At 39.4% G+C, this 17,278-nt stretch overlaps 1 protein-coding gene across 3 annotated transcripts in view; it reads right to left on the reverse strand.

Moving 5' to 3' along the window:
• Nucleotides 1–17,278, reverse strand: part of MCM9 (minichromosome maintenance 9 homologous recombination repair factor) — an 85,328-nt gene that overhangs the window by 10,482 nt on the left and 57,568 nt on the right. For all 3 annotated transcript variants that reach the window (XR_011497900.1, XM_044757108.2, XM_070496796.1), the window contains one exon: nt 233–435. Coding sequence is in view for 2 of the 3 variants with exons in the window: in XM_044757108.2 (XP_044613043.1) it covers nt 233–435 (203 nt within the window). In the remaining variant the exon portion in view is untranslated. The remainder of the gene's footprint in view (nt 1–232; nt 436–17,278) is intronic.

Here is a 17,278-nt window from a genome sequence, read left to right on the forward strand (position 1 = left end):
GGATGTATTTACCAACTACAATCTCACCCATGGCAGGTAGAGAAAGGCCCTTCTCCTTCTGCTCATTGTTCTGGGCCCACTACCTGCCTCCTCTCACTGCTCCCTGTCTAGGCATCTCTCCAGTGCTCATCTGGTAGGGTACCTTTGGTATTTACATAATCTTCTTCAAGGAGAACTTCATTTGGTTATGTCTATTCTTTCTTTGTCCGTTTGAATGATTGTCTCCACATACCTTTGTTTTCTAGGATAAAGGAGGAAATTATACGATCCCAGTCTTCATTCTTGGTATCAAGCAAAACCAGGATAAGGTCAAAACGACTTAAGAGTGGGCTGCCAAGGGCGATATTCACAGATACGGACTCGCGGGGGTCGTACTGGCCTTTGGGGTTGGTTGCTGCCAGGATGGTGGTCCTTGTGTTCAGCTTGCAGACGAGGCTACCAGAAGAGAGGATACAATTCACTGACCATTGAGATTCAAATAAAAAGCAAGATGAAACTTGTTAATAAAAGGGGCTGTTCTTGCACCTTGAAAATCTGGAGAAACTCGTGTGAAAGAGAATGTGGAATGATACAAGGAGGTGTCACAAACACCAACTTTGACAAAGTACATTTACACTAGCCTTTCTTGAGGAGAAGTAAGTGTTCAACACACACTTCTTACACCCCTATGAGAAGACTCCTCTGCCGAGTGCTAAGAGGCACACAAAATTACACCAAACACGGACACTGCTCTTAATGAGCTTGCAATCCACTAGCGACAATGGTAAGACAAGGCGGAATATGGTAAGTCCTAGAAGTACGAAGTTCCCAGGGGAAGTAAAGATGATGTGTATTCATCTATGTGGATGGAAGAGATGATCAGAGAAACGTTACGCAGTGGCTTTTGAACTGGCCCTTCATGACATCTGGACTTTTTTAAGTGGCGAGAAAGACGTCTTTGCGGAGGAGGTGAAGGTGGGAGTGAGGGTGACTTTGGGGAATGGGGAGTGGTTGAAGCCAAAAATTTCTGTGTTCACTTATTTTGATGTTTCATTGTGAAAGAAACGAGAGAGAGGGAGAGAAAGGAGGAAAAGAGGGAGAGAGGGAAAGGAAATGAGGAAAAATAAGGATTGATTAGCATTACGTTTTTGAGGAGGAACAGTGAAGGGAAGGCTGAAGGGGTCTGGGCATTAGATGAGGATGGACCGAGGACGGGACACATGGGGAAGCTGAGGGCAACAGTCCAGGGAGAGGCAGGAGAGTCCCAAACAGGGCAGTGGCAGGATACATGTGGATGTGACAGAACCTAGATATTGTCTTTAAACTTATTAATGATGGGCAAGTCCTCAAAATAATACAGCATATTCATTGACAATAACCAATGTAAAGTTTTTTTCTCTGTAAATTTGTATGCTTTCCACTCGACAACTGTTTTCAGTAATAGTGGCATGTCTGCCTCTCAGCAGTCACAGCCCTGTGACATCAGCAAACATGTGCCACCTTCGTTAATCCCTGATCTATTTTCAGTTGGCTCTAGCAATTACCTCATGCCCTGAAACTAAAGAAGTTTAAGAATCTTTATTTGTGCTAAATGGCACAAGATGACAATCATTAAAGAAGAGAAAGATAAACAAGCCACTTTCACTGAAAACGAAATCTCCTTTTAAAAAAATTACTGAAAGGGAAAAATTCTGACAGGCCACATCTTATAATTTATGTGCCAAAATAGCTTTGTAAAGGTAGTTGTTTAGAACTCAGAATCCAGTTTGCCATAAAAACAATGTAATAAATGGTTCCTAACTAATTTCACAAAAGCATATTTAATCCATACTCAAGTGAGGCTGTTTGCATTTATCATAAAAAAGGAATATTGCTGCAATACTGGCAATGAAACAAAATACAACTGCATATGTAATAATTTTTAAAAAATTATTTTCAATGTGAGGTAAAATTGTTTTGCCTCTCTCTGATTAGCAAATATTTATAAGCCATTTCCTGTGTGCAAAGAACCGTACTGAGAATTCAGAAAGGTATATGGCTGGTCCCTGCCTTCAATTCGTTTACAAAAGAACTGCTGGAGGATGGGGGGCCCAACACAGCGCCTTCCAGACAGCACGGGTGCAGCAGATGAGGGCGTCAGTATCAGCATTAGTATCAGCAAAGAGAAACTCCTGTGGAGACTCCTGGACCTCTATAAGGTACATAATCTTCAGGCTATCCACAGTATGAGAAGGGAAATGAACAAGCAAAGACAGAAAGAAGGTGGTGAATTATTCCTGACGTAACTGGAAAAAAATGAAAACAATCAGCTTAAGGAATGGGGCTAAGGAAGATTTATACGTGAAGAAAAAAGGCTGCCTGAGGGTCAGTTCGTGGAAATGTGAGCAATGAACAACAGAGGAGCAGGGGAAGAGGAGACTGTGAGGGATAGTGCGTCAGGCAGCTCCCGGCAGCAGAAGAGGAGGATGGACGGTACCAGGAGGGACAGAGCAGTCTCTGGTCATTTGAAAGAGGATATTCTCACAATCCATTATATATTTTTTGGTAAACTTAAATATTAGGTACACACTCCCTCTCTCACTTTTCAAGGTTGATAAAGTCAACAAATTATCTTTCACATCTAGATTGACTCAATGAGCAGTAATGAGATATACAAGCAGTGGGTATAGGAAAGAGGAAGGGGCGAAAGTATTGGTCATATATATTATCTAGAAAGAACAGAAAACTCTCTAAGTGCCCGCTGTGAACTCACGCTTTCACATCCTGGTGGCAAGATTGGATGCCTCTAAGGAACACTTGTCAACCTGTTCCACAGCCCTTCAGGCCCGTAGTGGTCAGAGCCCTCTCAGTGGGGTTGGGTGGAAGGACTTGTTGCCTCCTTTCCCTGCCTCCCCCTCTAACCTGGGGCGAGTCTGTGTAGGATGCCATCAGAGATGCAGCTTCACAAGATCCTGGGAGGAAGAGGCAAGCAGGGTGTGGAGCAATCTTACCCTGGAGCAGCGGTTCCTCAGCCTGGCTTGGCAATGAGAACTGAGGTGACTTTTAATGATACAGATTCCCAGCCTACCTCAGAGATCCTGATCGGCAGGCCTGGTGTGGGCTAGAAATCTGAATACCAGTAGAGAGGGGATCTATGGCTGTTAGAATCGCAGTGTACAATAAATGTTTACCTGTCTGTCTCGCTACTGGGTTGTGAGCCTCTTGAGAACGAAGGCCTTGTCTTTTCATCTTTGTGGTGTTAGTAGCCAGCAGAGAGCATGACGTTGCTTACTGCTACTGAGCAAAACAATAAATTGCCATCTTGCTGTTTTTAAATCTTAGACTGTACTTCCTACCTAGGCATCTGAGTATAATTTAGTAGCACCAAATATATAATTGCAATGTCAAATTTTCTCCTAAAAAGTGTCCTCAGTAAATAGCAAAGGTATCCTCTATTATTTAAGAATCTATGATACCCGGTCCTTGATGAGATGCTATCCTTGTTAAGTTTGAAAAGAACCTTGGAAATAATGAAACATTATCTTTCCCAAATCATTAGTTTAGCATTCCACAGCCTTTAAGATCATCATCAGTGAAAGCTCTCTTACATGACCACCCTGTTGTGTGGCACTGCGCAGCCATTCACCAGGCACATGGAGTGATTCACACAATTTAACAAGGTAGGTAAACTCAAATTTTGTGTGTGAGGAAGACTTGCCCTGAGCTAACATCTGTTGTCAATTGCCAATCTTCTTTTTTTTTTGGCTTGAGGAAGATTAGCCCTGAGCTAACATCCGTGCCAATCCTCCTCTATTCTTGTATGTGGGATGCCTTCACAGCATGGCTGATGAGTGGAGCAGATCTGTACCCAGGATCTGAACCTGTGAACCTGGGCCACCGAAGTGGAGCATGTGGAACTTTAACCACTCGGCCACAGGGGCGGCCCCTAAATTCAAATGGTTTTTAAGCTCATAGTGCATCATTTGCTTCTTGGTTTCCTCCTCTATTTCATTAAGCAGCCAAGACAAAATGTAAGGTATTAAACTCCCAAACTGTAAAAATGTGTTCAGATTTAAGTAACATAAGCAAAGGTCAACAAAATTATTGGTCATCTCAAACCTATACTGATTCAATAAGACCTATATTTTGGTTACGACACCCTAAGTTACATTTTAGTAGACTCTAGGCATCCTGAGTGTTTTAGCATTTTTTTTCTGACTACCCATAACAAGCTTTTATATTGCAGAAATCATACTGACTTGTTCCCTCCCAGCCACGTATGTATCTGAATGGTGGGTGTGTGGCTTACGACATGCCTTTGCAGGCACTGTTCTTATTTTTTAAAAGAATTCTCTCTCAACAATTATATAAAGTGACACATTGAAAAAAATCTGAGAAATTCCCTGCAGCATTCAAGACCAGCCAGATATTCTGATCCAGTGGTTCACACTAAATCCTTACGGAGATTATAATTCAAATCAAAACTCCTCCACAAATCAATCAGACTTTAGTTACTTGAGACATGAAAGAGAGAAAGTAAAAGCAGACATATTCAAGAGTTCCTGAAAACGATGGTATCAAGCATCTCAAAGAAAAACCTGAAGTGGTTCTAGAGGAAGGACTCTGGAAGATCTGGACGATGATGGCTCAGTGAAAGACTCCTATTCTAGGGTATATAGTCATGTGCCACATAACGATGTTTCCGTCAACGACAGACTGTGTATACTATGGTGGTCTTATAAGATTAGTACCACAGAGCCTAAGTGGGTAGTTAGCTATACCATCTAGGTTTGTGTAAGTATACTGGATGATGTTCGCACAATGAAGAAATTGCCTAATGATGCATTTCTCAGAATGTATCCCCCCTGTTGACACGTGACTGTAGAAGCCTTTGTCTTGTTGGCCAAAAGAAAAGTCTTTGAACTGGGGAGTGAGGAGTAGGTAAGGTGTTTTCAGGGTAAAATTCAGTGTCTTTATTTTATTTTGGTAGAATACATGATTAAGTATTCCTTTTTCACACTTAACCCTTCTTATCTGCTATTAATTAACGTCTTGATATGCTTTATGTCTCTAGTGACATTTCCTCAAAAGTCCTGTGTTGGCAATTAACTGCATACTTTGCATCAGGAAGATTAACAGGCTTCTAATTAAGGAGAATGAACTTAAGATTATGAAAACTGTTAGTCAAAAAATTGGATGAGGGGCTGGTCCAGTGGCACAGTGGTTAAGTTCGCATGTTCTGCTTCGGCGGCCCGGGGTTCGCTGGTTCGGATCCCAGGTACAGACCTACGCACCGCTTGTCAAGCCATGCTGTAGCAGGCATCCCACATACAAAGTAGAGGAAAAAGGGCACGGATGTTAGCTCAGGGCCAGTCTTCCTCAGAAAAAGAGGAGGATTGGCGGCAGATGTTAGCTCAGGGCTAACCTTCTTCTTAAAAAAAATGGATGAGCTATTGTCAGAGGCAGATCCAACTTTTTCTAAATTGTCAAGTGACACGCAGAGTAAGTGCTATGAAAAACAAACACATGAGCTAAAGTGGAACTTAAAGAGTGTTTCCATTGGTTCCCACCACACGCAGATGACAGATCTAACTATTAATTGCAGACACACTTAACTGCTGGCCCAAGATCAAAACCAACATACTATTCTCGCATTCTTGCACTTTTCTGTTAGTGATATTATGTCAAAATAAAAGATAAAAAATAAAAAAAAATTAAGAGGACAATTTGGATGGAGGAAAAAAGATCACATACTTGATGGTAAATATGGCCTGGAGAGAAATTGTAAAAATTACTACAGAGCTTGACTAAGAGTCTATAGCTTACGCGTGAGTAAGTACTGTCTTTAAAAACCCTGCCATCCTTTTTGTCTGTCTCTTTGAAACCCACTGAGCTAAAGATTTTTCTCATAAAGAGCTACCTCCTATTTAGGCTGATTCACCATGCCATTCCGTTTGTCTAAACTACTGTTTCTCACCACTGACAAATCTACCAGCAGTGACAACCACTGTATCACTTGTTCTTTGGTATATTCCTTAAGTGATTCTTTTGTCCTCATTATAGTCCTGGACAGGTCAACCACTGGAACCTACCACACACATAACCCCACAATCCCTTCTATATAAACTGCCATACAGGAACAGCTGACAGGACCAGAGATTGGAACATGACCCAAGAGCAGTTGATCCATAAACTGGCCAGAGGCCTCTGAGCTGGTCTTGCATAAATCTTCTCATAGGGACGATACTATCTAACTGGGCCTCTCTTGAGAGTGTTTGAAATGGACACAAGAGGGAGAGCTGAATGAGTCTAAAAGACCCACAAACACACAAAAAAATCAGTGACACAGAAAGTATCTGCATCACAACAATGGAAGAGCAAGTTTGAAGATGAATGCACTTCTGATGCTGAAGTGGGAATGAGACAATATAGCTTTTATTTTATATCTACTTTGAACAAACTCCCATCCCCCAAATTATGTTTCAGTCACCAAAAGATGCAGCTTTTGTGATCCTGCGTACTCAAGCAGACATGGCTTAAGGCCTACTTCGGGAAACTTGAGCTAGTCTCATCCTAACATTAAAAAGCCTCTACACTTATTCCCCCTGTAGCATTCACTACTTCATCCTGGAGCAGAATCGTGTTTGGGCTGACTGCTCAAGGTTCCTAGGATGCAGGAGCCTGATGATGATGATGATGATGATGATGATGATGATGATGATGATAATGGGCCATAGTCACTTCTCACAATTTCAAAATCTAAAAAGCTCTGAAAAAGCAAGTTTTTCATAGTTAATTTGGCAGCAAAATCTGACCTAAATCGATGTGAGTCTTTATCCCACCTAGTGTGAAGTTTCCTAAGTTGCACCACAAAATAATTAAAGTGTTTGATTACAGGGTGCTGCCTCAGACACTGCCAGGAGGTTTCATAACCAGCCAACAGCTGAAATTGTTCGTCAGGGCTGAGTTTGTGGGCCAGCCCAGGGGCACCTTAAAGCTTATTCATTTACTCATTGGATGCTAGAATTCCTTACATACACATTTTCTAGTCTAAACCTGAAGATCTCAGTGACCCTGTAGGCAGTCTACTTGATCTCAAGGCAGCTTTAATCACTGAGAAGTCTTCCCAATGCTGATTCTAAACATGCTTCCCTGGACCTTCCAGCCATTGGATTCTAAAGGACACAGCACAAGTCTAATTCCATTTCTGTATCCGAACCCTTCAAAATAATTGTAGAAAATTATCTCTCCAATTACTTTTTCTAGAAATGGTTCAAGGAAAACATGGGTAATGTTTTTAAAACACACAGCAAAAGTTGGTATTAGAGTTAAAAAGAAAGAGGTTTCCATAGGATAACGACAGCTGCTTGTAGCCAAACCTCTCAATGTATCCTCCAGACACTTTGTGGATAAACAAGGAGAGCAAATAAACCCATAAAACAAACTAAAAGATAATTGAGAGTGAGAGAGAATCCTACGAAATTCAGTTTACATGTAAGTAGATAGACAAAGCGAATCTAGAGCCCAGACAGGAATGGAAAGATCAGTAGAGCCTCAGTGAAAAGGAGGAGAGAGCTGTGGGTCCCTTATGATGTTGGAATATAGACAAAGTCACCCCTGGAAGGAGAGAGTCCCACACGGACTGGGGAAATACTGAGACCCCATAAATCAAGGCAGTGACTTCTGGGGAATAGAAAGAGGGACCTGAAAGTTCCTGGGACCCCAGGCAGCAGTCTTGGGTAGGGTCCTGGAGTAGACGGAGGTGACCGACAAGGGCAGGAGTCCCTTGGAGTCCTGGTGATCAGGGGAAGGAGACAAGCAGTGGACATTAAAGATCCTATGAAACAACTGAGAAATACAAAATCAGAAGACACATCAACCATCCCCCTTAAACCTTAGAAAAAACACTATCTATTAAGTAAAATGCACTCAGCTGAGATTACTCTGAACTAAAAGCTGGTAGACCACCCAAACTTCTGACTATCACCTTACTAGAATAACTATTATTAATGATTCAGAAAAAGATAAGACACTTCAAAATGAATGGAAATAACATCCACATAAAACTACTACAAGAATGAAAATACCTGATGAAACTCCTATCCCACTTCCTCCCCCCAAAAACCCCATAAAGCGGAAGAAATCTGTATATAATATCCTCACTTGAATTAAATATCCTTAAATATTTGCATATGTGAAAAACCACTCCAAATCAGAAATTCAAAAACTCAGAACAGAAAAGTATGAAAAAGAGGAACACGTAGATCCAGAGATGATTCAGGGAAGAAAACGGGGAGAGGGAGGGAGACAAAATAATTTCAGAAACGAACATTCAAATCTGAGGTGCCAAAGAGAGAACAGAAAGGACTGAAAGTACAATAAAGGGAGCTAAGCAGAGGAACAAAAATGCCAAAAGTATAAAAGAAAAAAAATGGTTGCTAGAGAATCTAAGCAAGGAAGACCTAACATACATGTCATTAGAATTTCTGAAAAATAAAAACAAAGAACAGAATATATAATGCAAGAAAAATTTCCAGAAAGAAAAGAAGACTTCTACATTTCAAAGGGCTCTCTAACATCTAGAAAAACTGACCAAGGATAATCAACTGAGACATAGCCTAATAAGAATATTATACTTAAAACACAAAGAAAAAAATCCTTTTGGGCCTTCAGGCAAGAAGACTAAATTACCTACAAGGTGAAGGGCATCAGAATGGCATCAGATTTGTCAACAGCAATGTACAAGGCAAGACTGAAAGGAAGTGTAAAGCTAATGCTTTATAAAACCAGCCAAGCTGTCCATCAAGCATCAAAGCGATGAAAAATAGTTTGAAACACGCACAAATTCAGTACAGTGTTTAGGAGCCCTTCCCAAGCACTTCCCAAGGAATCTGTTAGAGGATGAGCTTCATTCAACTAAGAGATGAAGGCGCCGCTCTGGCAAGAGGACTGATGGTGAGCACTGAACACACTTAACTTCAGATCTAAGACCAAAACAAAGGAAAGGATAAAAGTGGGAGAAGAGTATGTAAGCGCTATTTGTCCTGACAAAGTATACATAATACAACCACTAATAGTAAAGAGAAGGGAGAAAGGGGAAAGTAGAACAAGCCATTGATTACCACACGGGTAACAGACCAGAGTCAAACAGCATTATTTAAATCTCCCAAGTGAAGATGAAGGGGGCTGCCGGCACTATAAAAGGTATTTTTAAAGGTAAGTCCTAGAGCAGGTGTTGTGAAACTACAGGTAGCCCTCAGGTGACATCCAGCTCACCACCTGTTTTTGTAAATAGTTTCATTGGAACACAGCCACGCCCGCTCATTTACATATTGTCTATGGCTTCTTTTGTTCTGTCCTCATCACAGACACACTGATGCAATCATATTGTCTATATCGGCAGAGGTGAGTAGTTGCAATGGAGACTATACAGCCCACAAAGCCTAAAATACTTACTCTCTGGACCTTTATAGAAAAAGTTTGCCAACCCCTAATGTATAACAAAAATGTAAACCTCCCTAAATGCCAAACACATAGAAAAAGAAACATAGTAAATTTTTAATAATGAGACAGTTGACACGAAGCATATTGGTAATACCAACAAACCTAAATGTGCTTAACTCATATATGAAATGAAAAAGATTTTCAGGTTATTTGTAAAGCAAAGTAAAATAAAATAAAACGATGTCTATGCTGTATACAAGAGAACAAACTGAAATAAAAAGGCTAAACATAAAGGAAAGAGAAAAGATATATTAGGAAATGCAAATAATATGAAATCAGGAGCTGTGATCTTGAGAACAGGCAAGGTAAAATTCAGGCCACAAAGCATTGAGAGAAAGAGGCGCAAATGCCAACAACGCCACAGCAACCACCTTCATAAAGCAGAAACTACGAGAAATGAGAAGGGAAACCAACAGATACACAACTTTAACACACCACTCTCAGTCTAAGACACATCAAACATGCAAAAGGTAAGTAAAGATACAGAAGACCTAAACAATATTATTGATAAGGTACAGTTTATGAGTGTGTGTTTATGTGTGTGTGTTACATTCTGATTATAGAGAATATAAGTTTTCAAGTATTCACGGGCCAGTCATGAAATTGTCCTTATATTAGTCCACAAAGAAAAAACCTCACGAAGTTCCTTAAAGTAGAAATAATACAAACAAAATTCTCTGACCACAATGCAATAAAACTAGAAATTAGTAACCATGTCAAAAAACAAATAAATAAAAAAGGTCCTTCTACCTGATGATTTTGGGGGCCAGACTGGTGGCGTAGCAGTTAAGTTTGTGCACTCGGCTTCAGTGGCCCAGGGTTTGCAGGTTTGGATCCCAGGCACGGACCTACACACCGCTCATTAAGCCATGTTGTGGCAGGTGTGCCACATATAAAATAGAGGAAGATGGCTATGGTTGTTAGCTCAGGGCAATCTTTCTCAGTGAAAAGATGATTGGCAGCACATGTCAGCTCAGGGCTAATCTTCCTCAAAAAAAAAAAACTAGTCTTTAAAACAACTCTTGGGAGAAAGGAGATGTACAAACCAAAATTGCAGAATTTCTAAAAAATATATGAAGAAATGATAATGAGAATACTACATATAATAATTATGGGATAACACTGAAGTAGTGTCAAAGAGCATATACACTATGCTATGTTTTGCCTAAGAAAGAGGGGAGATGCATACACGTGTACACACACACACCCCACCCCCTCTGTGTGTTTCTGCTTATTTTTGCAAAAAAAGAAACATAGGAAGGATAAATCAGAAACCAATGAAAAAGGGGATGGGAGGCAACAGAAGGGAAGGAGTAGAGATACGAGTGTGATTTCTTTGGTGTATCTTTTTACATAGTTATGACTTTTGAAATGTTTTACAAATTCAGAAAATAAAATTAAATCAAAAAGATTGAAAAAAGCAAACTCTAAAACTGAACACAAATGTAAGTTTAAAAACTTTTTTCCTAACCGTATACCAAATCAATAATAAGACCACAAAAAGAAAATAATTAGTTCAAATAACCTTTTGGAGTTTAGGTCAGCACTCTGACCATACATAACCTGAGTGGAATATATTCTAAACATAAAAAGAACTGCAAAGGAGGCTTGAATACTACTCAGTTTTTTTTGTGGTTGTTGTTACTAGCAATGCTGTTGGTCTCATAATTTTGAAATTATTCTGGAGACTCAAATGAGTTCAGAAACACAAGGAGTCCTGTGAATACCTTCATATACATGTGAAATAAAATACTTTTGGACAGTCATAAGTATCTTCTCACCCTGGCCTAAGAGGATATGGACTAGAAAACACAGTCTTAAAAAAAAATACATAAATAGTTGCATAACAATGTGAATGTACTTAACACTATTGAACCGTATGCTTAAAAACGGTTAAGACGGTAAGTTTCATGTTATGTTCATTTCACCATATGGCAAGCACTGAGCCAGGACATTGACATATATCAATTCTAAGTTGAGAACCTCCCTGGAAGAAGGATATTGTTATCTTCATTACACAGATGAGTGAACTGAGGCTCCGAGATGACAATTATCTCACACAAGATCAGAAAGTAGTAACAGAGGCTAGAAGTGATTCTGGGTCTCTCTGACCCCAAAGCTTATTCTCTTCCCCTCATAACCACACTGACTTTTCAACAATTTAGCAGTTTACAATTAACTGTACTAACTGTTAATGGATATTAACAATTTAGTTTTGCTTTATTTTATTTTTACACTAGTAAATGTACATTTAATTAATTTTTTTTTATTGAGGTAGCAGTGGTTTATAATGGAAATAGAACAAAGAATCTTAAAATTTATATGGAACAACAGACTGAATAGCTAAAGCAATCCTGAGGGAAAAAAAGCTGTAGTAATCAAAACAGCATGCTTTATTTTAAAAGAAGGAATATTCACTGCTTTTGATATTATTGGATATTTGCTGTTACTAATTAGTGATGGTCTCAGTTGTAAGTAATTTTACCGAGATTTAACAAAGAAGAAAATAATTTCGGAGGAAAAGTGTTTGGTCTCTTGGACAGCAACATGCCCTTCCTGCGGGTTCTTGTTTCAGGCCACATCCTGGGTGTGGAAAACACGGAGCTAACCACTCAAGGTAGAAGAGATTCAAATCCAAGTTGTATGCCTGCTGTTTATAAATAAAATTAAAATTTTTGAAGTGTGTAAGAAATGTGAAGTTTGGCTGAAATACATTTTCAGCCCAGCATGCATTAGAAACGTTATGTTCAGAAGCAAAAGCACCTACGACTAGATGCTTATCAGCATGTGGTGGCCTTGTCACCCTCGGAATAGGCTGGAAGTCGACTGTTAACGTAAGTTCAGAGACCACAGAGACCAAGCTCTGTCGTTACAAGGTACTTAAAAAACATCTTCACAAAATTGACCAAGAAACCCTTTTAAGATGGAGAAATAAAAGGAGCAAATCACTGGATAACATTACATAATAATACAGTTATGCAATGTTTAGGAACTGTGTCTTTAAAAATGCATGATAAAAATAAATGGTATAAATGTCTTTATGAATCCAGAAATAGTTATCTTGGGGAGAGGGAAAAATTGGAATGCCACTAACATCCACACCTTACAGTCAATGGACAAGACCTAGTTTAATGATAATACCTAGAGGGGCACAAAGATCCTATAATTCCTGGAATGCAGTAAATTACAGTATTTTTTTAAATGAAATATATATGCTAAAATGTTTTGCAAAGTAAAAACTCTTACATAAATATAAAGGAGTTGGAAGGCTAATATACTGGTTGTGATCCATGCCACAGTTCAAAGAAACATCAAACCCTGGATAGCGGCCAAGACAAATGAGAAATATTTGAAAAATTTTATCTTGAAAAGATAATTATACAAATGTCTACCATAATAATAACCATGATATCAATGCCTGCTATGGTGCAATGGTCTAAAAAGTAAGCCCTTGAGAAAAGTCCATTAAATCAAAGCATTCAAAGTGCTTCTCAGGCAAAACTCCTTTCCATACATATTATACATTTGATGAATGGTTTAAATGAGAAACAATGAAAAACTGACTGTTACTATGAGAAGCAAACTAAAGTTCAAATCTCTGGTCTCCTAGCACTTCTTTCTCCTTTCTCAATAGACAAAAAATCCAATCTGAAAATTATTCTTTAAAATTATTTCCTTTGGAAGATGTCACTCCAATTTAAAAAAGGGTTTCACTGACAATAAACGTATCCTCTCCCCAGGCACTGTGACCCTTTCCAGCCCCTTCCCATCTATCCTTAGCTGGTGTCTTACTAGGTAAGTCCACCACCAGGGGCAAAGCTTGGGCTGTGAACCTGTACCTGTTTAGACATTGTTACCAGCCAGGGAGGAGATAAGTACAGAAAGAGTTAAGTGTTTACAAACTTCAATAGCAATTTGACAGAATAATTTCATGTCTTTTGCATCTAAAAATAAAGTATATGGGTTTATCAATTTTTTTAATTAAGGATTATTGTGGTATAATTTATGTACAGTAAAATTTAACATTTTTAGGTGCCCCTCTGCAGTCAATTCCCTCCCCTGACCCCAAACCCCTGGCAACCACTGATCTGATTTCTCTCCTTATAATTTTGCCTTTTTTAGAATTTCATGTAAATGGAATCATAAACTATGTAGTCTTTTGTGCCTGGTATCTTTCATTTCACATAGTGCTTTGAAGATTCAGTCATGTTGTTGCATGTATCAATAGTTTGTTCCTTTATATTGCTAGTAGTATTCCATTGCATGAACGTATCAAAATGTATTTATCCACTCACCAGTTGATGGATTTCTGGGTTGCTTTCAACTTGGGTGATTATGAATAGAGTTGCTATAAGCATTTATGTAGAGGTCATTTTTTGTAAATGGATATCCAAGTGTTCTACCACCATGTTTTGAAACGACTATCCTTTCTCCATTGAATTACCTTGGCACCATTCTGAAAAATCCATTAACTTTCTATCTGTGGGTCTATTTCTGGACCTGTATTCTCTTCCATTGACCTATATCTATCCTTACACCAATGCTACACTGTCTCGATTACTGTAGCTTTATAGTAAATTATGAAGTAAATTAAGTCTTCTAAATTTTTCTTTTTCAAAGTCATCTTGGCTTTTCTATTTCCTGTGCTTTTCTATATAAAATTTAAAATCAGCTTGTCAATTTCTGCCAAAAAGTCTGTTGGGCTGTTGATTGGAATTGCACTGATTCTATAGATCACTTTGGAGAGAAGTTACATCTTAATATTAAGTCTTCTGATCAATGAAACTTGGTAGCTCTCCATTTATTTAGATCCTTTAGTTTCATCAATGTTTTGCAATTTTTATCATAAAATCTAGAACATTTTGCTAGATTTATCCCCAAATATTTTATGTGTTTGGATACTATTATAAGCGATATATTTTACTTCAATGTCAGTTGTTCACTGCTAGCAAACAGAAATACAATTGATGTTAATACAGTGACCTTGTATCCTACGACTTCTTAGTTTACTAGCTTATTAGCTCTAACACCTTTTTCAGTGATTCTGAGATTTTCTATGTAGACGATCATGTAGACAGTTTTAACTTCTTCCTTCTCAAACTGAATGTTTTTTATTTCTTTCTCTTGCCTTACTAAACTGATCAGGACTTCCGGTACAACACTGATTAGAAGTGGTAAGCCTGGACATCCTTGACTTGCTCCCAATCTTAAGTGGAAACTATTCGATCTTTCACCATTAAACAGAAGATGTTTCTTGTGCGTTTTTCACAGATGCCATTTAAACAGGCGGAAGGACTTCTCTTCTGGTTTGCCGAGAATTTTTACCATTAACGGGTGTTTATCTTTGTCTGATAATTTTCCCGCATCTATTGGGATATGTTTTTTCTTTTTATTCTGTTAACATTGTGAATTACAATGATTGATTTCAAATGTTACACCAACTTTGTATTCCTGGGATGAGCCCCCACTTGGTTATAATGTATATCCTTTTAATATACTGCTGGATTTAATTCACTAAATTATTGTTAAGAATTTTCGTGTCTCTGTTCATGGGGGATGTCAGTCTGTAGTTTTACTTTCCTGTGATATCTTGCTCAGGTTTTGGCGTCTCCAAGGAATATTTTCCCTTCCTTTTATTTTTAACTTACCTGTGTGTTTAATTTAGTCAGTTTCTTGAGGGCAGCATTTAGCTGGGTCTTGCTTTTGTATCTAGTCTTACAATCTCTTTTAATTGTTTACACGGTTTATTATTAATATAATTATTGATATGCTTGAATTTAAATCTCTCATCTTGCCAATTGCATTCTATTTGTCCTGTCTATTCTTTGCTCCCTTTTCTCCTTTTCCTGCCTTCTTTTAGATTTTTTTTAATGATTCCATTTTATCTCTATAACTGGCTTTTTAATCGGGCCACTTTTATTTTCTAGTAGTTGTTTCAGAGTTTATTAACTTATCATAGTCAACCTTCAAATATTACACCCCTTCGTGTAGAGTGTAAGGCCATCACAGGCGATCCAGGTATTAGCAGTGGGTCACCTTTAGCCTCAGTGCCCACTTCAAATTCTTTCAGTGTCGAGCTGCCCCTTGTGCCTAGTGTGGGGTTGTAGCGCGGGGCTGGAAGATGATTCTCAGCATTTCTGTTCTGCTTCAGCAGTCACTCACACCTGCACCACAGAGGGGCTCTCTTTCACACTCCTGCGCCTCTCCCAGTGGCAGTGCTGTTGGCTGCTGCTATTCAGTGGCTTATTTGGGGGCCAGGTTGGTTCTTGGTCTCCTGGTCTTAGGCAGGGTCTGTGTGCCCACTCTTGGAGGGACGGGCTGGAGAGTCGTAAGCCTTTCTATCCCTCCCACTTGTGTCAGCTAGACCCTGCCAGGTATCTGTGGTGGTTCTCACGTGGGAGGGGTTTTTCTGTCCCTTTCCAGTGGTACAGACCTCTGCTTTGTGATGGCTCAGGGTCCTGGACCTAAGGGCATTTCTCACCCTCCCTTGGGGGGAAGAGGGCTTTTGCTAATACCCTTCTCCTTCTCCGGATGCAGCACTCTGCCTGGCTCCTGCAGAGGGAAGGAAGATTCCTCGACCTTCTCCTGAGGCAGAAGGGCGTGTTTGCCTCTACCCATCCCCCAGAGACCCTGGGGATGAGAGCACTATTGCCCTGTCCCCAGGGATTTAAGGCTTCTGCTTCAGAGGAGAACTGTGTCTGGGGAGGCAGCAGTGTTTCTCACCTGCTCCCCAGCAGCAATCACTTCTCAGGCCTACGTGAGAGATGCGGGCAGGGGAGGGTCTCTCCAGTCTTTTGCCCTGCCCAACTTCTCTTGTGACAACCTTGTGGAGGTCCGTGGAGAAGGGTTTGCAAGTGAGAACTCCCCTTGTGTGGAGCTCCCAGTTATTCTAAATTGATATGTGAGCCCACACTTGGACTTCAGGGAATTTAAAAAAATTTCGTTCTTTCTTCTGATTTGCTTCTATGGCAGCCATGTCTTCCTCCTATCTCTGTCAAAGGTGAACAGTTTGTGTGCCTCATCTCTCCTTGCAAGGGCTTGTCACACTTTGGAATTAAGTTCCCTTGATTTCCCTGTAAACTTAGCTCTCTGATAAGTTTAAGGAAAGTTATGATTTTTGTGAGCAATCTGGATTTTTCTTGTTAGGATGGGAGTGACATGCTCTTACAGCTTTCTACCTCCCAAGTAGAAGACAAACATAGGCTTATGTTTTGTATGTCTTTGCTTTTTAATTTCATTTTTTAAATAATTCTTATTATATTTTATAAAAATATTGATCTGTGACAGATTGGAAAAAAGCATTGTAAAGTAGTTATAGTTCTGACAAGACTGTCTAACCTGCGGGTGCCACAAGAACATTTCTTTTGGAACTTACGGCTACTTGTGGATAGCACAAAAGGTTCACACTGATTCACACTTAGCAGAGGGTAAGGCAGTAGGGGTGGTTAATAAAATATTTTCACTTCCAAAGATTTATTAGTAGCCATGTATGATATAGTGCAGCTGACTTTCTCCCTTTCTTAAAGAGATTCACAGCATTTGTCCCAATTCTCCCTGATGTAAGGGTTAATTATTTAGGAATCTTTCAAAATGTCCCAGATTTCCCCTGGAAAAGGCTTATCAAAAGAAACCACAGATTCTACCAACCAGCAAAGGTGCTAACTAAATGGAGACATAATGAGAAGAGAAAGCAGCCTTGAAGCCACTTAGCAAACTATATCTCTAATTTTCCCTGATAAAGAGTTTAGAAGCAATAGTTATTTTAAAGTATGTTTCCGCATTAACACTTTTATTATGGACTTACCACTTTGTTGCT

The sequence above is a fragment of the Equus asinus genome, chromosome 24 (genome assembly GCF_041296235.1).
Source record: "Equus asinus isolate D_3611 breed Donkey chromosome 24, EquAss-T2T_v2, whole genome shotgun sequence".
NCBI lineage: Eukaryota > Metazoa > Chordata > Mammalia > Perissodactyla > Equidae > Equus > Equus asinus.